This window comes from Emydura macquarii, unplaced genomic scaffold (genome assembly GCF_026122565.2).
Source record: "Emydura macquarii macquarii isolate MOO-44397 ecotype Brisbane River unplaced genomic scaffold, CSIRO-AGI_Emac_v2 contig_2372, whole genome shotgun sequence".
In the NCBI taxonomy this organism is placed as follows: Eukaryota; Metazoa; Chordata; order Testudines; family Chelidae; genus Emydura; species Emydura macquarii.
This window is the reverse complement of record NW_027132509.1, coordinates 3,847,858-3,871,370: the sequence shown is the minus strand read 5'-3', so window position 1 is coordinate 3,871,370 and position 23,513 is coordinate 3,847,858. Positions and strand designations below refer to the sequence as shown.

Genomic DNA, 23,513 nt, shown 5'->3' with positions numbered 1-23,513 from the left:
TTCAGAAAAAGCAATAGCAGTCTGTATCCAGAGACTGCATGACAGCTACAGAACTGCTTTCACATTCCTGGTAATTGCTTGGTGTTTTTCACCTACCTATGTGATCTACTTCACTTTGTTGTTGCGCAGCTATCTGTCGCCCAGTGGAAATTCTGGAAACTGACGGGCTTTTTGGACCTCGTATTAAGTCTGACAACAGAAAAAAGCAACTCTGGCTTCAAGCAGAAACTGTAGGAAGGCCACTTCCATTTTTAATGGAAGATACAATGATAGACACAGATGAGGAAAATAATTAAATTCATTTGGAGAAATAACTTCTAAATATTGAGGATGTGGAGAGAGAACAGAACAGATACAGACACAAAAGAAGCCTTCCACTTTAATTGGGGTGGGGGGGTGGGGGGGAAGGAAGTTCCTGTTACTTCCTTTTTATAAGGAAGATAAGTGATAGTTGCTGTGTTTTAAAGTGCCGAATGGGATGCACGCTGGCAGGGCTCTCCTGGAGCTCAAGAAGTCATTGTTTCTCCCACAGCTTCCCCCTTAGGGAATGGTGACTCTGCAGTAGCACCTACTTGTGGTGTATTGAAAACTGTGTTAAACTCCTAAGCTATCACTTTAAGTGTGAGGGGTTTCCTGGTCCTGTTTGCAGAGGAGGGGATTCTATAGGGAAGAGTGCCATCTGGACGTATAACAGTCAGGGCATGTTTACCCAGCAACTAAAAGCCTGTAGCTGGCCTGCGCCAGCTGACTCAAGCTCATGGGATCCAGGCTAAGCGGCTGTTTTAGCCGAAGCCTCACGAGCCCGAGCCAACTGGAACAGGTCAGCCATGGGTTTTTAATTGCAGTATAGACATGTCCTCAATCTACAGCCAGTCAGGTAAGGTGGGGTGAGTTGTGCCTCTGTTTTATGGAGCAGCCTGCTTTGTCTCTCTCTCATTGGATTCTTGTGTGTTATTGTTCTGAATTTTAAGAAAGAAAGCAGTGTTACACTGCAACCTTCCAGCAAGAGTATTGTATGTTTTTATCTAACTTCTCTGTGTATATGTTGTGAACATAGCACTAATAAGGGCTGGCCCTTAATTGCACAATCTGGGCCAAAACTTTTGTTGTCACAAACTCTCCTTGAATTTAACAAAAAATTTCCCCTTAATTTGAATTGTTGCTTTTCAAAAGAAATGTGACTTTAACATTTCTGTATTTCTAACTCAGTGGAAGCTAAATGTGCTATGCCACCAACAAGAATAATTTTCTGTAAGTAACTTTTGCCCTGTGTCTAAGATGACCAGAGGATGGGCGGCTTAAAAGTCAGACAGTCGCTTAGAACTCATGCACTGCCAGAGTCAAATGCAACTCGAATCTCAAAAGTGTCAAGTTCAGTTATAAATAGCTTTCTGCTTTACTTTATCTGTTTATTACCACCACTTGATGTGTGATTTTTTAATTTAGATTATCTACTCTCTGGAGCAGGACTGTATATTTTACTCCTTTTCTGTGAAGGTTTTAGCACAGTCTTGAGTGCTCAAAAGTAATAAACAGACGCTTCTAACTTTTGAGTCGGTGCTAAATTTAGCATACATTCTCCCATCTCTGATTCAATGCTTGTATATTTTGTTCATGACACAGCTCAGTACTGGAATTTTGGGATGTTGCTGCCTGATAAATATAACAACACGTGAATTTTGTTGATGAAACCAATTCCAATTCACATCTCCATCTTAATTCATAAGGAACAGGAAGGAAAGCCGGCATGCAATAACATACTAGCATTGGACATTTCTCTAATAGCACAGAATGTTACTGAAAATCTAACCACACATTTAAAAGAAACCAGATTTTTTTTTTTGACGACTTGCTGAAAACATATACATGGCTGCTTACTAAATTTGCAGCCAATGTCAAGAAAAGCAAAGCCAAAAGTTGATGCATGTCAAACAAACAGCCAAAACTTATGCTAAAATGTTGAAACACAAACCATGCAAATAATTTTCATTGTCTAATACCTGCTGTGTTCCGTCGTTGGGTGGTATTAGGATGATTTTATTTGTGCCAGCAACTCCTAACTAGAAACAAATATAGTTAAACATTTTAATGTGGATCACTTGGAAAACAAAATGTAACAAATCTTTTCAAGGGATGCTTTGCAGTTTTCAGTGATTCTTTTAATCCTACTTACTTGTAATTTTCACTGCCTATTGGTCTGTTTTCTTTTAACAGTGACCTGGAAAATAATTTGGGCTTGTGTCCTTTTTTTCTTTCTTTATAGTGTATAACGAAGACATGAAGCTTTTTTGTTGTTTTTTTTTGTTTTGTTTTGTTTATGAAGGTTTTTTTTCATTAGAAATTCAGATGTCTGCCCTGGAAGGTGCTATAGTGACTTGGGAACAAGTGAAATTATAACATTACAAGAGTCACAAAAGTGGAACCATTAAGAGAAGAAGGGTTTTTTTGTTTGTTTGTTTGGGGTTTTTTTTAGTCACAATGTTTCGAATTCTTTGGGCCAGATCTGGCACTTGTCTTGCTTGCTCAGTACCACTCCAACTGCACATGGTAGGTGGAAAGCTCACTTAACCAGCCACTCCAAGGATAGAGACATACAGTGATAAAAGACCTGTGGCACAGCTGCAGCTAGCCTGGGTCAGCTAATGCGGGTTTGCGGGGCTCAGGCTGCAAAACTGTAAAATTGAAGCGTAGGGCTGGAGCCAGGCTCTGGAACCCTCTCTGCTTGCAGGGTCTCAGAGCCTGGGTTCCAGCCCAAGCCTGGGATGTCTACACTGCAGTTTTATAGCCCTGCCTACAGCCTGAGCCCTGCTGAGCCCAAGTCAGATGACCCAGGCCAGCTGCCGATCTTTAATTGCAGTGCAGACATATAGAGTCAGCATAATCAACTTTATGTGATCCCACTCCCAATCTCAGTTGTGTTCTGGTGATCTCTAGCTCCTGGAACGAGGGGCTAACCACAACTTTTATTCACAGTTAATCAATGAACCAAATTCTGAGAGATACTGAAGCATCTGCAACTCAACATCAGCAGTCCTTGGAGTTATAGCCAATGTAACTAGTCATATAGCTAGCAAAGGGAAAGCTTACAAGTACTTTTCACTGTAGTATTTAACAAATAAAATTTTTGAAGGACTAACACATCTGTAAATTTATCAGACAAATAATCCAAGATCACCATCCACCAAAACTAAATACTAGAAGACTCTTGTGCTGAGCCAGTTATAAATGCCTGGATCAACACATTTAAACTAAAGAGTTATCTTGAAAGAAGAGAAAATGAACATAACATTCTCTTGTTTAAGGGCCAGATTCTGCCCTCAGTTGCATTCATTAAATTCGTTGGACTTCAGTGAGGGTTGCATGGGTGTTACAGAGCAGAATTTAACATATTGTTGTGAAAATGAGCAGTTCTATTAAAAGTCTTGGTGTAAGGATATGCAGTAACAATAAGGGGGAGGGAAAGTTTCATCACACTCACCTGATTTTCTGTTCTGCTGTTTTCATTCCCCATTGTGATGCAAGAGATCCAGTATCACACAATAATTAGGTTAAGCAAGGTAACTGGAAGAAATAAAAACGCCATAAACCTTCATTGTATAACCGAGTGATCTGAAACTTTACACTGCCTCCTCATTCCTTTTTCTCCCCAAGTCAGGACTCATAATCTTCATCTTAGACACATCATGGAAAAATAGCTGTCGAAAGGTTCCTTCTGTGATGTTCCTCCTTGACCTCTTCCCCAACGCTATTTTTGCTAAAGCTGGCAGACTCCTCTACTTACAATTTTGTTGCTATGTTTCTCAGTTACCACAAGCACTGTGTATATCATCTGAGTAGCAAAGGGATTTTCTTTGCCAAAGTCAATTCTGATGGACAGCTCATTTGAATCTTTTGGTTTTAACTGTATTCAAATCATCTTTTAAATTCTTGTACTACCCTGAATTCATAGAGAGTCTGGAATTGTAATGTTAAGTCTGTCCACTTACTATTAGAAGAATTTTCTATTTTTCTACCTCGCTCTAGATAAAGACATGTTGGTTTTAGATCCTCAACCCTAAATAGATGAAGTCTTATCCTACTGTCCTCACTTAGACAAAACTCCACTTACAGTCAGCGGGCCTGACTCTGATTTCATGCTAGCTTCATGCAAACAGGGCCTGATTTTCATTTCCACCAGTTTTCTACCACTGTAACTTCATTGATTTTAATGGAATTACTCCTGATTTCCAGAAATTAAGCCCACTGGGTCATTTCCCTGAGTAAGAAGTGCAGAACTGGACTTTTGTTCATCCAGTCTACATCCAAATTGACACAAGGAGATTAAAAAAAAAAAAAAAAAAGGGGGAACTGTTCTCTAGTTAGGGGTTACTACCACCCCATTCCTAATTTATCAACTCACTATCATGATTGACCAATGACAATTGTGTAGGCTATGTTCAGACTTCGTTTCCTGTGGTTTCAAACTCAGGTGTTAAAAATCACCAAGAAACTCTATACCAGAATATTACAAACACATCCCCCATTTTTGCCTTATAATGAAATTCCAGCTTGTTGGCCTAAATCTGCCCTTGTGTAAATCAAGAGTAACTAACTAAGTAACTTTCACTATGTGGGCATAAGAAAACAATTGGGCTCTAGTAGTCCATAAAATGACATAGGCTTCTAGAGTATTTTATTACCATGACAGAGTATTAACTTTTTAAAATTGACATTTTTTGTTTCTTAAGTTACTTGGTGCTATATTTATGTATATTGCCTGAACCTGCTCCCATGGGAACGGGATTAAACCCTTAGGGTATGACTACACAGCGAAGAAAAATACGTGGCTGACCCATGCCAGCCGAATCGGGCTTGGGCTGCCGGGCTGTTTCATTGCTGTGCATGTGTGTAGATTTACAGGCTCGGGCTGGAGTCTGAGCTCTAGGACCCTCACAAAGGCATCACTCTGCATCTGACCTCTCCATCCTCAAAGGAAACCTATACAACACCTTCAAAGATGAGCCTGGGAGCTTAAATGCATAACTTTGCTAGACACTAAAAATCATGGATTGAATAGAGATACTGGATTTAAGGCTTATTACAATAATCTATATCCCAGTAACCATCATCCCCACTCCCTCCCAATCCTCTCCCTCCCCCGATGACTGGAGGGGTGTTAGTGGGTCACTTCACCTTGAATGGTTCCTTGAAATATGTTAACCACTTATGCTAAACAATCTGTTGCATCTTGTATTTAGCTGTGACATTCAGAGTACATTTCCCAGACCTGAAGAAAAGCTCCATGTACACTCGAAAGCTTGTCTTTCTCACCAACAGAAGTTGGTTCAATAAAAGCTGTTACTTCACCCACTTTGCCTCTCCAATCTCATTGGATGAGTCTCTGAAACAAGATCCTACTAGCCATTCCAGACTAGCAGGTAAACATTATAATATATTTTGAAATATATACATGTAGCAGTGCCTTTACAAACTACTTAAACAACTACCACAAGACACTACGGACACTATAATCCTTTCCCCAAAGGAAGACTTTGTTGATGTTTCCATGCTGCTGACCAAAAATGTTTTCTGTTCTCACAGTTTGTTCTATGGCAGAAAAACAGCTGGCTCTATACTCAGATAATGCTGACGTACATATTCCTAGTCATTTAGTGTCACAATGTCAACATTATCTGAGTACAGAGCCAGATGAATTCGCCGCCGTCGGATCGATTTTTCCGGTTCGATTGAGTGGCAATGAAGACATGCTCAATCAATCCGGAAGTCAATCTAATAAAACCACCTCCCCAAAAAGGGTAGTGCTGTATTGACAGGAATGCATTTCCCATCAGTGCAGCACAGTGGAGACAGCACACTAAAGGCAAATTGCAAAGTCGATGGGAGTTACGCAAACTACTTTGCGTAGCTTGCGTAACTCCCAACGACTGCCGCCAAATTTTGTTGGCAGTGTAGACCTACCCAAAGCCAGGATATTCAAAGTCAAAGCTCCCAGTTCTGCCCTCTGATGGATGTGCATAGCAATAGCATCTATGGGAGAAGTGCACACCTGAGAGCAGAATTTTGCCCATTGACCTTAACTGAGACCTTCATATCATTTTTTCCCCCCCTTCAGCATTGTGAATCATCATCAAGAACAGAGTTGTGGGCTCAGTTCTTCTCTTGCTTTGGTCCACTTATATCATGTTAGTGCTGCTTAAAATTTATTTTAAGTGAAATTCACTCAGTTTCAGAATACCCTGCAAGACTTGTTACACCACTTCAGCACTGTTAAGCATAGCAACTACTAATGCAGGCTAAACCTGTAATTTATTATTAGAACTAAAACATATAGTGTTGTTTACAGGACCTTATTAGAATTTACAGGAGTTAAGGTACATGAAAATGCAGCAGACATATAAATACTAAACACTCTAATCGCTAATCCCCACCAAAATATTTTATCTATTTTTTTCTTTCTTTGCAATATGAAGCTACCTGGGCTCCTCATCTCATACATCATTCCTTATCCAGTAGCTAAAATAAATCTGCCATAAATTAAAAGCAAAAGTAAAGTCACTACAGGTTCTACATTAATGAGTGAAGTGTACATTGCTGAGTTAAGACAGTTTTGCAAATTAAAATATAATCCCAAAGGATTATAATCCCAAAGGATTTAGTCCATATGTAATTCTAAAATATTTCCTCAATGCAAATCATGATGTGTGTTCTTTCTAAACATGTTCATATTTATTTTATTTCAAGTGATTATTAAAAGCTTGCTAATAAAACAAAACTTAGTTCATAAATTAAATATTAGTTCAGTTAAAATATAGTGTTTCTTTCCTACATTCCTAAATACCATGGTACAACTTTAAATAAATAATTGTAATAATGAAATGTAGTTTAACACTTCACATTTCAAAAAGTACCTGCTAGTACAAAACTGGCCTGGTAAACCTTTTGAGCCCTTTTCTGGTGTACAATAAAACCACATGTCCCTTAAATAAAAAGAATACTTTTATTTTGCACTTACATTCCAGGATTAAGTCAGGTTGCTCTGGAACTATTCACACTTGACTTCAGACCATGTCTTTAAACCATTCTTTTCGACTGCACCTCACAAACCTCCACCTCTTTTTCCTCCTCCTTCTCTCAGAATCACACGAAATGTAAGCTTTATCAGATCCACCCACCTTAATTTATACATAACCAGTTGAACAAACAACTCTGCCTCCACTCCAGGCAAAGAAGAGAACCAGTTATACTTTCTCTTTCTCTCCCTACTGTTCAAGTGAGAGATCATTATGGATTTGCAATTTCATAAATTAACACTACTGTATTACAGAAATACCATTTCAGAAAATGTTTTCTGTCTCCTCATCGCAAACTTGTAATGCTTCTCCACCTATAACATTATCACTGTCCTTATATTGACGGTTTGCTCAAGGTGAAACAGTATCAACGTCAACCAGGTGGTGGTTTATTTGAATAGAAAAAAAAAATCACCATTTTCACTTTTTGCTTGTTTGTGTTTTTTAAGTTTGTCTTTCGTTGTCTGATACTGTTGTCAGAAACTCCCAGAAGTGTTTACTGCCAGAGGTAGGTGAACCTGCACGGGCTGTATGTTGGAGTAATTTTCCAATGAATCATCTTGAAAGGTGGAGGCCTATAATAAAAACTCTTTGAAATGTGATGATGCAAGAAGTACCAGTTTAGGGTGTGAGCTAATTGCTATTTGTACTACATGCTGTCAGTTCCAGGAAGTGCACACAAAAAGGGTGTTCACAAAGACAGCTGACAGCAACAGCCAATGAATTGCTTATTAGTTAGAACAGCAAGTGATTAACACACTTTTGCACAAAGCAATGGCTCTTGCTGGTGTAACATGGCAAGAGAAACTGTCATTTACTGCATTTTGAGTGATTGCACTAGGGTGTCCAGATAGCAAGTGTGAAAAATTGGGACGGGAGTAGGTAGGTAATAGGTGCGTATATAAGACAGCCCCAAATATTGGAGCTGTCCTTATAAAATCAGGACTCCTAGATTGCACTACTAATTGTTGCACTGTTGAATTCATGGTACCTAAAGAACAACAAGTGGCAGGATTTTAACTGGGTGGCTGTCAGAAAATGCTGTTTTTCCTACAAATACTCACAACTGAATTAATCTGAGAGGATTTTGTAAAAGACCCTGGTTCTTCAAATATGCAATTTAACAACTTTTTTAATATGAGGAGTCTGACAGAATGAAGTGTTTGCAGAATCAAGGCCTAACTGAATTCCTTTGCTTCTGTAGCATTAGGTTTTAACAATACACGGGAAGCAATTCTGTCCCCGATTCGCTGGTGCACGGCTACTGACCGGAGGAGAATTCCCTGGTGCAGGCATAAATGACTATGTTCCCTACTCTCTTTTGCAAACCCTGACATAGGGACATGCCGAGGGCACAGTTAGTGGCAGTTCTGTAGCACATATCACCATGAGGATTCTGTGCCACAGCTCACAGGAAGCCCAGGACTGGCTACCATAAATGAGAACAGCAAAACACGGGTCTGGGTCTTCACAGCAGCCTACTAACTGGAGGGAAGCAAAGTGGCTTAAAACCACCTTTCCCCTGGCTCCACTTTCTGGTATGGGTTCTTTAAAAGCTTATGTGATCAATCTGAAATTTGGGTCTTCAGTGTACCTGACAATGACCCTTTTAATTTATTATTAATTGGGCCATCGTAATGTTCATTTTTGGCAGACAACAAAGTTACCTAAAGTGTATGTGTGAGCCCTTTCTTTTGACCTATAAAACCAAACGGCTCTTACTGAAGCTTAGGAAAATATCTTTAGCTAGCACTAGTAGTAGGCAGGTACCATACCTCTCCTTTTGCCAGTCACAAAAAGACAGCATCATTCACTCATCCACATGCACACTCACACACACAGCCAGTACATTGCACTATTCCACCTATCGTATCAATGTGGGCAAATCCAACTAACTGAAATTGGGGAAAGGGCATTGCAGAACATAACTTGTTCAGCACAAATTCGGAGGGGATGAGGGTAAAATCAACCTTTTGTATTTGTTCATGATTCAGGCCCTCTTCGTATTTGCTATCAGAACACATACAAAGCAACATTCTTTTGTCTGGCCAACCTGCAAATATTTGCACAGCCTTTACACAGCAGAAGCTGTAATCCCAAAGGTGAATGGAGTAGTATATGGAATCAGGTGGGCTATGTGCTAAAACACATCAACCACACCCCCTAACCTTTGTATTTGAGGACATCAAGAGAGTAAACATAGTTTTGGGAAAGCTGCCAATGAAGTACAAAAGCTATATCTCATTTAGCTGATTCTACATATTTGTAAGAGGTGACCTGCATTTGGTCCTAGCATTTAAATCTTTTGTAGATTTCAAGGTCCTTAGGCTGCTCTCGTATTGTGGCTTTTAGAGGAGCAGAATATGCACTGGCTAAAATCTATATGGGAAAGATTTAGCTCAGGGTCATTTTACTTTAAAATCCAAATACTGTCAAAAGAAGATGGAATATATTTTTTCCTTAATGTCACACTGCATGGTACTGTGAGATAACTGGATTAAATTGCAGAACTCTACTGAAATACTGAGCATAAAGTCATGCATCAGCTACACTCAGAGGTACGACCCAGAAGAGGGGTGTATTCAGAAGAGATGAATTTCAGCATTGTAATGTAACCACTGCAGAACCAGTCTGTTTGCTTTCTGTATCTTACTAATATCTTGAAGGCCTTCAAAGAGCATCATTCTAAAGTTGTTTCTTAATTTTCTATCACACAACAACTAGCTAGAGCCAGGCTAAGATCCAGGAGAAATCTAATAAAGCACTTTTCCTATAATGGATATTAACTGGGTTATTCCACACATTGATGACAATTGATGTTGCTTAGCAACTTGGCAGCTGGATCCACTGTGAAACTACAGAATTATATTGTTGCTTAGCAACCACAACCTGAGTTGACCTTTAAGAGGAAGCCTGTGAAACTATTTTTTGCAGTCCCTCCCCCAAATGGACTGCAGCCAGTATTTTTCCACCATGACCATATCATTATGTACAGGGACTGAGGATTTTGGGATGATAATTTTGGGATACATCCCACATTTGTCTAATTCATTGTACTTCAAAATTTACTTTACCATCCTGCTGTTATAGGACTAAAGACGTTTTGATTATTTTTTTTAAAAGTAGAAACCAAAGATTCTCCTTTACATTTCCAATTCCTCCAAATATAGGGCCCCATGTCCATCAACTTTAGGGGACCCAATGGTGGGTTTCCACCATAGAAACAGAAAACCTATTATGCGGTGATGCCAGGTGGGGGAGAATAATTCCTTACAAAAAATTACAACATAGTAATCATCAGTAACTAGGAAGTAACTAGGAAGGTGGTTAAACAGCAACTATTAAAGTTACGCAGTTTAAATCTGCAAGATCTGACAATTTACACCCAAGAATATTTTTAAAAATTGGCTGAGGAGCACTCTGAACCATTACTGTTGATTTTTAACAAATCTTGGAATACTGGGAAAGTTCCTGAGGACTGGCGAAAGAAAGAGCTAATCCTTTCGCAATAGTTAAACAAAGATAAATGGGATGATTTGGAAAATTATAGGTTGGATCACATCGGTTCTGTGCAAAATTCTCGGAAAGATGGATATGCGATACAATTTGCAGAGAATTAAAGGACAGTAGCATAATTAATGCCAATCAATGTTGTTTTATGGAAAATATGTCTGGTCAAATTTGGCACTGTTTGTTGATGAGATTACAGGTTTATCTGATAAATAATTATGTTGTCGTAATATGTTTATACTTCTGCAAGACTCAGTCCTGTATGACATTCTGATTTAAAAAATTAGGACTATACAAAAAGATCAATGTAGCCTAGATTAAATGGATGATAAACTGGTTAACCAATAGAACACAAGTCATTGTAAATGGGGACTGTTTTTTCAATGGGGGTGTTTCTAGTAGAATCCCAAAAGGACCAGTTTCTGGGTCAAGGTTATTCAGTCTCTTTATATTTTCATCCAGATCATTGATAAATGCTTGCTGGTAAAGTTTGCAGATGACTAGAATTGGTGGAGTGGTATATAATGATGGGGACAGGCCAGGATCACTTAGAAAGGTAGCCTCATTTGAACAACATGCATTTTAACACAACCAAATACAAGGCCATACGTCTAGGGGGAAAAAATGTAGGTCTTACTTAGGGGACTGTATTTTGGGATGCAGTAATACCAAAAAAAAGACTTGGGGGGTGGGGAGGTCATGGTAGATAACAAGCTGTGACAGATATAACAATACCCTGCAGTATCCTGGGAGACGTAATGGAATTAAGTTAAACCTTCTTGAACTAAGTTTAAGTATTTTGGGAGGCCATTATATTTAAAAGGCAAGTGTTTATGTACTATTGTGGGATTGTATAGAACTTCTTCAGGAGCAAGGACATGATTAATACAATCTGTGGAAAATTTTAGGAACTTCAAATGACTTTTTGGGACAATACAGGTGAAGTGAATTTCTGAGGAAATACCACAGTAGTGGGTGCAAATGATGCACTTCAAATCCATCCTTTTGAAGCTATGCCTTTGAGAGAGAAACCGATTGTCTACTGATTACATGCTCTTGAAAACTCCAATTCAAAGACCTCCAAAAACTGTATAGAGAATGCACTAAACTTTTCACGGGGGTTCTTGTTCTCAGCAAAGAATGTGATGAACATGAAACCAAAGGGAAACCCGTGGGTGGGGTTTTGAAGGACTGCTCCTGCCTGAGTCCATGTTGGAAGGGGGATCTCTGGTAAATTTGTAAGCACGTGTATAGGTTCTTTTTTTGGTTGTTTTTACTATGTTTTATCTGTAGTGTTTTTACCTTAAGAATAAAATATGATTGCTTAGAAGAACTATGTAGTTGCTTAATTGTAGGCAGTTATAGTGTTAGTCTCTGAAGAGAACGCAAGCAGCTCTGCTTAGGCACTCTGCCTTTTTCTTGGAATAATACAGTGCAAGCAGGGAACTGTTCAGTCTGGAGATACACCAGGCAGAAAGGAGAGAGACACGTCTCCACTCAAGAAAGGCAACAGCTAGGGAGTACTGAGTGAGTGCCCTGGTTGACCCCCTAAAGGGAAATACAGGTGCACAAGTGAACACGAATTTCCAGTGCAGCGCTGTAGCTAAGAGGGCTAATGAAATTCTTGGCTGTATAAGTAGAAGAAGGAAGAGCAGAAAGATGGCATTACCTCTGTATATGGCATTAGTGAGGCTCCTGACTGAATACTGTATCTAGTTCTGCGGGGGGGGCACAATTCAAAATGGGTGTTGAAAAAACTGGAAAGAATTCAGGAAAGAACTGCAAAAATTATTTATGGTCTGAAAAACATGCTTTATTATAACAGACTTAAGACGCTCAATCTGTTTAGTTTATACAAGAGAAGGTAAAGAATTAAGAGATGACTTGATCACAGTCTACAAATACCTATATGGGGAAGAGATTTCTGATTGACCTTTATCTTCCAGAAAAAGGCAGAATAAGGTCCAATGGTTGGAAGCTGATGCTGGACAAATTCTGACTAGTAATAAGGTATGCTTTTTTAAACAGTGATGGTAATTAACCATAGGAACAGCTTTGTGCTGGATTTCTCCATCACCTGAAGTCTAACTCTAGACTGGATATCTTTCTAAAGGACATGCTATAGCTCAAACAGAAGTTATATGCAGAAACTACTGGGTGAGGTTCTTTGGAAGGTTTTATGCAAAAGGTAAGACTACATAATCATAAGGATCCCATTTGATGTTAATAAACTATGAATGACATTTTAATGATGCATGTAAGTCTGTGTCCATGTGTTTTTACATTTGCCTTCTGTGCTGTGACGTTCTTTTTCTCCTGAATATAACTCCATAACTTAAGGCTTTTTTTCCAGCTTGTTTACTGAATTTTCAGAGTGCTTGATAAGGTTTAAGGAACCCTCTATTATGATTCTGCTCCTGGCTGTTTTGATTTCAAAGGGTGGGCCATGAATATGCTGTCATGATTTACTGATCTGAGATCACTGATTAAACTAGAAAGCCAAATGGATTACATGATTAGATTTTGACATGGGTTAAATTTTCAAAATCATCCAAGTGACTTCCAATGGGATTTAAGCTCCTAAATCATTGGGCTCTTGCAAACTTTACTCATGGTCTTATTGTTATGCAGTATCTAGATACTGTAGTGATACGTTTAATCCACAACCTTAAGATAAATAGACAACTGCTTGGTTCTGCATAGCACTCTCCTAAGTTGTTTTAGAAAACAGCAAATGGTATCTATACTACAGAATAAATTTTAGTAGCTACTTGGTTCTTAATTAAATTGTTGCTTACAGGCCACCATTTTGCTAGGCATTGTACAAACTGTCCTTTCGCCCAAAGAGTTTACAATCTCTAAACAGACATGACAGACCAAAGGTAGAAGGCGAAGTGGAGACAGAGAGCTACAGTGACTTGCTCCAGATCACACAAGTGAGTAGCAGAGTTAGGATTAGGACACTGATCTCCTGAATCTTATTCCAGAGTTTTATTCCAATCCACTAGCCTTTCTACTTCAAATTTCTTAGTGTTTTTAAAAATCACCAAAGATACTGCTTTTCCCTGAGTAAAAAGCATCTATTTACTAAAAACATTGTCCTGTTCTCTGATGAAAAACGGCTACATTAATTCAGACTATATTCTAGCCCAGGAATAACATTTCCCAGGTCAAAAAAACTGTGCCCTATTTCAGCCTTCAGTAATACCAAACAATCCCATGGCAACATGGGATGAAAACTGGTTTGAAAGTGTCAAGTGTTTTGGATGCATGACAGGCAGGGTCATAGCATCTGCTAACTCCTGGGCCATATTGAAGAGGCATTTTCTTCTCCAAACTACAGCAAAAGGGAAAACGGGACAAAATCCACAGACAGCTGAAGATGGTCTCAGTTATCTGTTGGCAGGAGGGGAAGGATGAGCAGCTGATATTTGGCTCACCAGATCTCTAAAGCAACATACAGAGAGGGGAGACCACACTTTCTCAAAGCCACACATGGAGGGGTGCCAGCAATCTTTCATCTCCTGCCTAGCTCCAGCTTCTTCCTCCTCCCTGCTACTCCCCTAGCAGCAGCTGCTGTAGAGTTTACCTACTTCCTCTGCCCAGTGGCACTGCACACTTCCTTCTCTGCTCCCTCCTTCCCAGAGACCTAAACAGAGAGAGGAGAAAAGAGAAGCTCGGGGCTGCTGGTACATTGAGACTGGTGATGTTTCAGCAGCTGTGGAGAAGGACAGAGAAGAGAAAGGAAGCAAGGGCTACTTGGAAAATGAAAGATTCCTTCCCCTCACCCCTCTGAAGTTGTGGAGAAATAGCCTGATCCAGCCACCAGCAGCTGCCTCTCCCTGCTTGTGGCTGGCAGCAATGTTTCATCTTCTAATTTCGGGCCTCCTTGAGGCTGCAGTGGCAGAGCAAAATTGCTGGGCTGCAGGACTACTCTCAATCCCTCCCCTGCTCTTTCCCATCACTCCCACGTCAGGGCCATAGAACCAGTGGATAGTTATTTGGCTCCTACAGAAGGCCTTCTGCACTGAGGTATTCACTTGGGGGACCTTATGATTCTTTTATGCTGGCCACAATGCAGGTAGGAATTCCCTTGATGGTGTATGTCCCCTCCAAATCCCATCTGGCCTCCTCAAAAGCAGAAAATTTAGCCTGAAACTTCCTTGCAATAGGAGATACTCAAATTAACCACCAAGAGAAGGAAGCTCATATTAACTGTTGAAAGCCACCTTGTGCGGTCAGAGCTATGGTAGAGATGACAAGGGAGCTACTCAATCAAGGGCTGAGGATAAATGTTTTGAAAAAACACCACCTACCAAACACTCAATAGAGTGACCTGACAGAGAAACAAAAGTCTCCCTCCTGGAAGTGCACTGGTTCTCTTAATATCAGAGGGCAGAGCCCTAAAACAGGTCCCTCACCCCCAACAGGAGAGGTGCTTCTCAAACTCAGGTGGTAACTGTCAGACCATGGCTTTAGTGCAAACAACAGCTCAACAGAATGACCACCAGCTGTCAGCTGAGCTAATAACACACCTGGGATAGTCTGCTAGCCATCATGATGTTCATCCTAAGCTGATTCTAAAGACTCACCTTTCACAGCAACATTAAAGTCAGGTGGAACAATATTCTACGGATTGAAACTTGGCAGTTACCAGCAACAGAGATTTTTTTAATCTTCCCCACAATCAAAAAGAGTATGTTTTACAATAATTATACTTAGCACTAATAACAACATCTTTCACACAAGGATCGCCAGCGAGTTACAAAGAGGAATAATAATGCTTACCAACAAAAGGGGAAACCCATGCACAGAGAGGTTAAGTGATTTGTCCAAGGTTACACAGCACATGAGGGTACAAGTCAGAAACCCAGGGCTAACTCCATTCCCTGAATATCACTGCAGAGTCCAAGGTTACCATCTAGGGAGAGCAGACAAATGTGTTGTAGGGACCAAGAAGTCCTATAGCACTGCTCTTACTAAAGTGGCCATATTGTATCAACCCTGCAGAGAAAGTCCCCATCATGTTTTAAGGCTGCAATAGCTAAATAGACTGCCTGGGATGGTTCTAAAGAGCAAGCCAGGAAGAAGAGGCTGACCACAGCAACATCACAAAGAGGCCTTTAAGCAGTACAGAGAAAGAAAAAAAGGAGGGAGAGAAGCACCTGGCATAAAGCCATTTTTAATTATCTTATTTCACATGGAAAACAGTTGGCTAATACTGTTGGTGTCGCCTCAGTATGAATATTGTTACATAAAAATAAGTGTTTTAGTTTAATGTGTAAATTATGCCTCTAGATTTTGTCTTGATTACTATGGTGCAATTAAATATAGGCAAGTTGGTACTAGGTGAATTCAAAATATTAAGAAAAAGAAAGTCACTTACACGGAGAACCTGAAGTATTTGTTATAACCTAGTGAGGAAGAATGGTTACTAAGTACATGATCACTTCCTAAAATGATGCATTGCTTTGTTTATTCATGTGGTAGTGGCTTTTTTTAAAAAAATGGTGATCAAATCACATGATAATGGATAGTGGCTCTAACAGGTTCTACTATAGCTGCTGAAGATAAAGTAAGCCACACACTGTTGTCACAGATGGCAGAAGTCTTCATCCTTTAAACTGACATAAGACCTAATCAGCTTCTCCGAATGACAGATTTAAACTCATAACACATTACCTTGCCCAGCTGGGTCTGGCACTATTTATATTCATGTTATCATTTTCCAGTAATATAAACAAATTGCTGGGCAGTGAGAAAGTATCCTGTGTCAGAAGCTCACTTGTCTTTAAAGCTGTATTTTTCCATAAGGACTTCACTCTGATTATTCTACACACTGGGCTTGATCATGCTGAAACTCAAACTTGTGTTTGCTTTGAGGAGAATGCCACAGAGACTGGAAGCTTTATTCACAAAAAGTTTGGGGCAAAATTTAGTTGCATATACTGGATTTAAATTTTTTAAGCAGGAACAGTAAATTTGAGAGAAAGGTTGGAAAGAAAACCTTCAAAATGTGAACTAAGAACAAACAGTTGCAGTATTTCTTCCTGAGTCTGGAAACAGGCTCTTGGAGATGGGGATTTCCCCACATCCATTAATCTCAATGGGGTGTTGATGCTAAAGTCTAAGGAAATTGCTTTAAATAGCTATATTAACTATTTAATTGCTGACTATTTTAGCAGACAAAATGTGGAAAAGGATGACAGAAGCCTGTGGGAGGTGGAATTGGTGCAGAAAAAGACAGAGATGGGGGAGGGAGGGAAAGAGACAGAGAGAGAAAGAGAGGCAAAAAATGAGAGAAATTTAGAAAGAAGGAAGTGGCAGGAACAGAAACAGAGGGCAAATATAAAACTAGTGTAAGTAAGTGAAGAATATGATTAACACCCATCTATCAGGGCTGATTATTTTCTGCATGAGTAAACTCTTTAAAGGCTTAATTAGTGAAATCTAATAAATATGAAAAGAAATAATATTGCTCTTAGAAATATCTGAGGCTATGGACAGGATGAAATCTTTTAACCTAAAATATGAGAATATAACTTGCCAAATATAGAGGGATTGCAGGGTACAACTGAAAAAAATCTCATACTACACTTTATTGCAAGGCTTAGAATCACTTCCCAGAACTATTGCCATCTTCTTTATATTAATAAAAAAATGTCTAATGTTACTGTGGTTAGAATATTGGCTTTGGGCTGGTAATTCTACTTGTAACGACTAAAGATATTACAGACTACAGTTAAATGAATTTTGAAGCTAGTTTGTTTAGAATATAAAGTGTCATTACTGATGAAAATATCCTCATGCCTACCTTCCTTGATCCATATCCTTGCCATGTAAATAGCAGAATGGATCAAGCTCCTGCAAAAGAAACCAAAAGAAAATGTTTTATACCAGTCATGAATTTCAAAAACCACAACATGGTGAGTTTTTCTCCTGGATTCAGTAAAACTGTGTAATACTCCAGACTTGTGGGTAACAGCAGCTTTTTTTCATAAAGAAGGTGGTTGTGTGTAATCTTCAGTTTACAGTTAGGAATGGCATGGAAACTATGAGTAAGAAGAGATAGTCTGGATGGTTCACAGACAACTTGTTTCAATAGAAAGTAAAGAGAATTGCTATCATTTTAGTTTCTCAAGAATTTTATATAATGGGAACACAAATTATTATGCATTAACCAGAAGCCATTTTTAAAAAATCAGGGATGACAAGAATGGAATAATATGCTAATTACATTAACTTGTGACAATGCTGCCGAAAATTGTGTGTGATAGAGTAAGATATACATACTCCTAAAATTATGGAGACAGAGTTGCCAAACTGTCTTGCAAGTAAAATAACGCAAATTCATTAAAAAAGTAGACATAAAAACCCACAGTGACGGATATGGCTATTTCTTGCAATATCTTTGGGAGGTCTTTCTGTATTAAATGTATGTGTCACAATGGCCAGGTATTGTATATAATTCCATGGGGGAGAGTGACCTCAGCCCTCTAGGAACAGTTAGGGGTGATTAGGCAAATTCACTCAAGTGGTAACAGCTCCAGAGAATTATCACCACCTGGAGAGGCTCACTTATACTGGTTCAAACTGGATTCTCTAGAGACCCACAGACAGAAAAAGAACTTATGGATAAACAGCCTGAAATATGCTCTAGGTTCTTCTTTTTGATCCAAAAAGCCACCAGAATCTTTTTTCTAAGGGGAGCCCCAATCCTCTCTGAGAAGCAGTGGAAGGACTTCGGCCTATGGAGGCCCCAGAAGACTGAGAAGCTTACCAGATAGGAATTTTCATTGTTTTTATATGTTTTCTCTGTAATGCTTTCACTTTAGGAATAAGTGTGCTTGCTCAGAAAGAGCTGTATGGCACTTTATAACTGTGGGCAATTACAGAGTTTATATCGTGTAGAGAGAGAGCAAGGCAGTCGCTGTTCGTTTAAGCAGTCTGGCTTGGTGGGAATAACAGTGCAGGCAAGGAAGTGTACAGCCTGATAAACCCCTGATCAGAAGGGAGAGATACACTGTTTCCACCCAAAAGAGATGACAGCTGAGGAGCTGGGACTCTATAAAAGGGTGGCCACTGAGGGGAAATACAGGTCAGGACAATTGCACCTGTGACACCCACCATGGCAAACTGTCTGTCCTGACCCACAAAAATCAGGTTTCCTGGCTAAGAAGCCACAGAAGCTGCTTCCTAGTCTAAGGCATTTCTTCCCCCCCCCCCCCCCCCACAGCAGTTGTGTATGACAATTTAGATGCAGTTCTTAGAAACTGATACTTAAAATCTAATTTGTCAAAGTAATTTTAAAATAATTTATGGGCCTGATTCATTCTCTTCTCACACTTGCTTACGCCAATGTAACACCACTGAAGTAAGCAGAGTTACTGCTGATTTACACAGTTATAAATGAGAGCAGAATCAGTCCCAATTAATTAAACCTGAAATTTATAGCACTGTGTCAAGGTGAAATCCATGCATCAAAGTATAACCTCCATAAGATTAAGCACTTGTGAGCCCTACCATGTAGAGCCGGGGAGCTCATATAAATACAATCCCACCGAGGCAACAATCACTGCAGAACAAAAATTGCCCTGGAAGCCTATTAGTACACTAATATTAGCAACAGCAGCCACAGAAATGAAAGCCCACCTTTTCAGAAAGTAGCCAGTGAAGGTTAGAACAGGTGCTTTTGAATGGACCATAAGCTAGAGACTTTTCCCCACAGGCAGAGGAAGTAAATGCTGAGCTGAAGCTGCCCTGAAGCTTCAGAGAGTCAGTCCCCTGCAATCTACAGTTTTGCTGAGGATCTGAGACTTTGTATTCTGAAAGGACTTGGGAAAAGCACCAGCACGGAAACCCAGAGGCATTTCCAGATTCTACACTCCTCAGATGCTCCTGCATCTCTCCTCTTACCTAAAAGTGAATGGAATCTGCAGTGGATCTCGGTAACCTGCTATAGTTTAGAGTAGGTTCCACAAGGACCTCTTCACAAATAAACTCATACCCCATTGGTTCCTGAGAGATCTCCAAACTACTGCTGCTTTGTGCAACTTCTCTTCTGTTCCCTGTCCCCTGCTTAGCAGTGTAACAGGCCCCACAATCTGCTAATCACAGAGTCTGCGATGGAAGTTAGTTATCACTGAAATACTGCATGGGAAACCTATTCTTGTCATTAGACCACAGGCATTTGAAGTCACCAAGCAGCCATTTCTCAAATAAGTCCTAGAGCTACTCCCAGCATCTTAACGAAAAAAGAGCATTGAAGGAAGACAGACATGATTAAACTCCAACATTTGTAAGTAGCTATTACTGTCAAATGTTTCATCATGTTTTCAAATACCTGTTTTTGGATATAGTTTAAGACTAGCCTCCTCATAGTAGAAAAACTGAATCAAGAAGCTTTCAGTCCCCATGGTGCATGCACACACACACAACTTTGCAGGTCATGCAGATTGTAAAGCAAGTTATGCAAAAGATTATGAAATCAGAGCCTCAAAATGAGCCTTTAATTTTGCTGATAAGCAAAAACTTTCCTTCAGCACATTGCCTTTTTGTAGTGCCTAAAATTCCAATAAACAAAGAGTTTCCAATCTGTACATTGTTAAAAAGATTAATAAAAATATGATTTGTCATATACTTACCCAGCTTTCTTCCTAAAATAAACCCCCCCCCACAATAACGTACCACTCTGTCCCTGATTTTATAACCTTCCGTACTACTTTCTTGCTTGATGGTGTATGGATCCCCTTTCCTCTGGGATCACATGAAAGTGTTCTATTAATGTGAATTGGCTTATGTTTGAGAACACTATGTTGGATAGCAATGAAGTGTAAGGAATCTGATCCTCGGTGCTCTATAGTTATGACAGACCAGTTCTCTACAGGAATTCTCAAGTTGCTGGATGAGAACAACATGAGAGGCAGACAGCCCCCTAGTATTGCAACTGAGTGCAGTCTGTTTTTCTTTATCTGTTTAAAATAGTGGGCCAAGTTCTCCCACCAGTGTAACTCCATAGGAGTTTCACCCATTCCCTTTCTGTCCTATAACTATACCTTTGTGGCTTTAAAGCTGTTTGCCTCACTTAATGAATATATTTCAGTTAAACATGACAAAGCCAATCGGAATTCTCTCGGCGTTAGGATTTCAGGATTGGATCCTAATAAAGCAGCACACATCATACCACCATTTTTAGGACTCTCCTGCATATCCAAGTGTGTATGTGCGGAGGGGAGAAGGTGCACACCTGAGCTGTAGAGAGTGAGTCTCCACTGGAATTACAGACTTATTCCTAATATCAGAAATAACCTTTAAATAGGTTAACTATGTAGCGGCTTTGGTTAAGAACCTTCTGCAATGGTTTATTGCTGAAATGAAATAAACCATTTACTGTGACAGAGGCATTTAAAGTCAGCACAAAACATTAAGAAATTATCTACCTCACAGGAGTGTTGAGGTTTAACTAATTGTTTTAAAGTGCTTTGTGATGTTATAAATGTGAGGTGTTACACTAAAGAAATCTGCATTAATAGAGATTAACATGCTAATATGAAGATAAAGTTCAATAGGTATTGAATTCATAGGTATTAGAATAATTGCCATACTATTTACCAAAAATTGCAATTCAGGCAAAGCACTTACTGGATCCTAATACAATATCATGGCTTTGCTCCTCCTCCTGCTTTTAATTCCCTTTAAAACATCGGACGCACAGAGTACACAGTGTGGAATATCTAGCCAGTTGTTAGCTGGTTATTCTCTGCATCCTTATGAATTATTCATGTACATACATGTGAGAAGGAATAGGAAAAATGTGTTTGTACCTTTCCAAGATAAATGGCTGTGGAAATAGATGAAGACTTTGAGTATTCCATTCCCTGCCAGAATGATCCCTGCATGTTGTCTTAGCAACCTTATCTACTCTATTCAATTAATTAATCTTTCCTTTTGAAAAAAAATCCTGGGGCCCATCTGAAGGCTTCATTCTGCAAGTTGCTGAGTGTTCTTCCCCGAATTCCCAGCACCACACAAGACTGGGCCCTAAATTTGCTTGAATTCCCTCTATAACTGGTCATCCTCATTCTCTGAAAACACCTACTCAGACTGATAACGTATACTATGATTTGATGGGCTACTAACCTAACCCACTGCACTGAAAGAATATTTGGAGGCAGAATTTTACCTCCCATTGAAGTGAACTGCAAATGAGGAAAGAGAAGCATCTGTAAGAATCAAGTATATGCATCTGTACTTACACAATGCTAGAAGTATATTTAAATAGATAGCTGCAACAGTTAAACTACCCTCATTCTGTTCTCACTTGCAGAACTGTTCCTTAAGGGGCAGTCCTTGAACTTGGCCTCGGTGCCCATTACAGAGGCATTCTGTACATTGGAAAGATCTGTCATTGGACAACTTCTCCCGTTTACAGTATTTAAAGAGAAGTGTGATTTTTCCTTAGTGGCAGGTCAATTTCTTGTTTGGTCTCTTCTTCCTGAATATGCATATTGTTTTTGGCACGTAGAAGAGAAATGCCAAAAGTTTATGCTTAAAAGCTATATGCAACTTCTCCCTAGGCAGTGAGGTAGGACAGTCTCTTGTTTAAAATCTATTTTTAAAAACTCCTAGTGATGATGTGTTCACCCCACACTTGCCCGGAAGGGGTTAATGGAGGCCAGATGAGCCAATTAATCTATTGGGCTACAAACTGGGATAATCAAGGCTGAGAGGAAAACTCTAATTAGAGGAAACTCACCTGTGTGGGAACAGGCAAGGTTTATAAAGACAGGAAGTTGGAGGAGAGAGAGGGGGCTGTAGGAAAGTAGGTTACAATTACTCCCTGGGAGGAGGGATTGGAGGCTATAGAGCTAGGGTAGCCTATAGTCCCTCTCTAGAGGAGGGAGTCTTATGGCTGTCAAACCCAGAGAAGAGGGGAGAGCCAGAAGGTGAAGAGAGGGTTCCAGGAAAAAGCAGTAAGGTGCAGAAGGGAACAGATCTTAGCTGCCCTGAGTTGGAACCCAGAGTAGAGGACAGGCCAGGGTTCCTCTGAAAATCCCTGAGGAAGTGGCACCAGGGGCCAGTTAAAGGGAAAATTGCCTGAGACTAATGGCAAAGACTTTGATACCCTAGAAGGGGAAAAAACAAACCGTGACCTGGCCAGAGGAATAAATTTTTGAATGTCAGGAATAAATTCTTGAAAAGCCTACAACTGAGCATAAACAAGCATCTTGAGCCACAATCTTAGATGTTGATGATACCCTTTGGTGTACATGACTACTTATAGTCAGGAAAATGGGATACAGTGAGCTGGACAGGAGGAAATTTATAAATCAAAGTAGGGAAGCTTCAGGCAACATGTGGAAATATGCAGTTCACAACAGATAGTAGTTCAAAAAAAAGGTAATTCAAAAAAAGGTACTTGCATTAAGCCAGTGTTCCTATTCTGCCATAAGAAACGCCTGGGAGGAGGCAGTGCATGTGTGTTAGTTATTTAAGAATACTTCACTGAATTACCTCAGTTTCAGAAATAATGTGGTTTGTGTTGGTTAATATTGCTGTAAATGAGACAATAGAAAACCTTGGTATGATTTTGGAAATACTGCTCTTTAAGCTGTCAGAGGTAATCATGACCAATCAGAGATCTTGCATATGTATTACATTATAAATTTACTATAGTATAGGTTCTCAAACAGTGCTCCCTTGGGAACTTGCTGGTAAGTCTGCTGGTCACACGATGTTGGCTTCTCATTTCCAAGAGCTGAATTGTTTAAAAGTCATCTAAAAATACCTGGCTGATATCTTTCTATGCAAATAATTGTCACAGGGATGTTAGATGATGGTGAAAGGGAGGGGACAGTGTTTGCTAACTCACCAATAATGTGATTTACGTTCCTGTTGTAGTTGTGAGTCAGTCCCACAGATGCTATTCTGTAG

At 39.6% G+C, this 23,513-nt stretch overlaps 1 protein-coding gene across 5 annotated transcripts in view; it reads right to left on the bottom strand.

The window, feature by feature from the left end:
* TACC2 (transforming acidic coiled-coil containing protein 2) overlaps positions 1–3,513 on the bottom strand; it is a 167,027-nt gene extending 163,514 nt beyond the window's left edge. For 4 of the 5 annotated variants that reach the window (XM_067561349.1, XM_067561350.1, XM_067561352.1 and 1 more), the window contains exon 1: positions 2,001–2,060. Coding sequence is in view for 1 of the 5 variants with exons in the window: in XM_067561353.1 (XP_067417454.1) it covers positions 2,001–2,060; positions 3,479–3,511 (93 nt within the window). In the remaining 4 variants the exon portion in view is untranslated. Of the gene's footprint in view, positions 1–2,000; positions 2,061–3,478 lie in introns of those variants that run through there. The other variant, XM_067561353.1, reaches the window with a different exon arrangement.
* Positions 3,514–23,513: the final 20,000 nt, after the last annotated feature.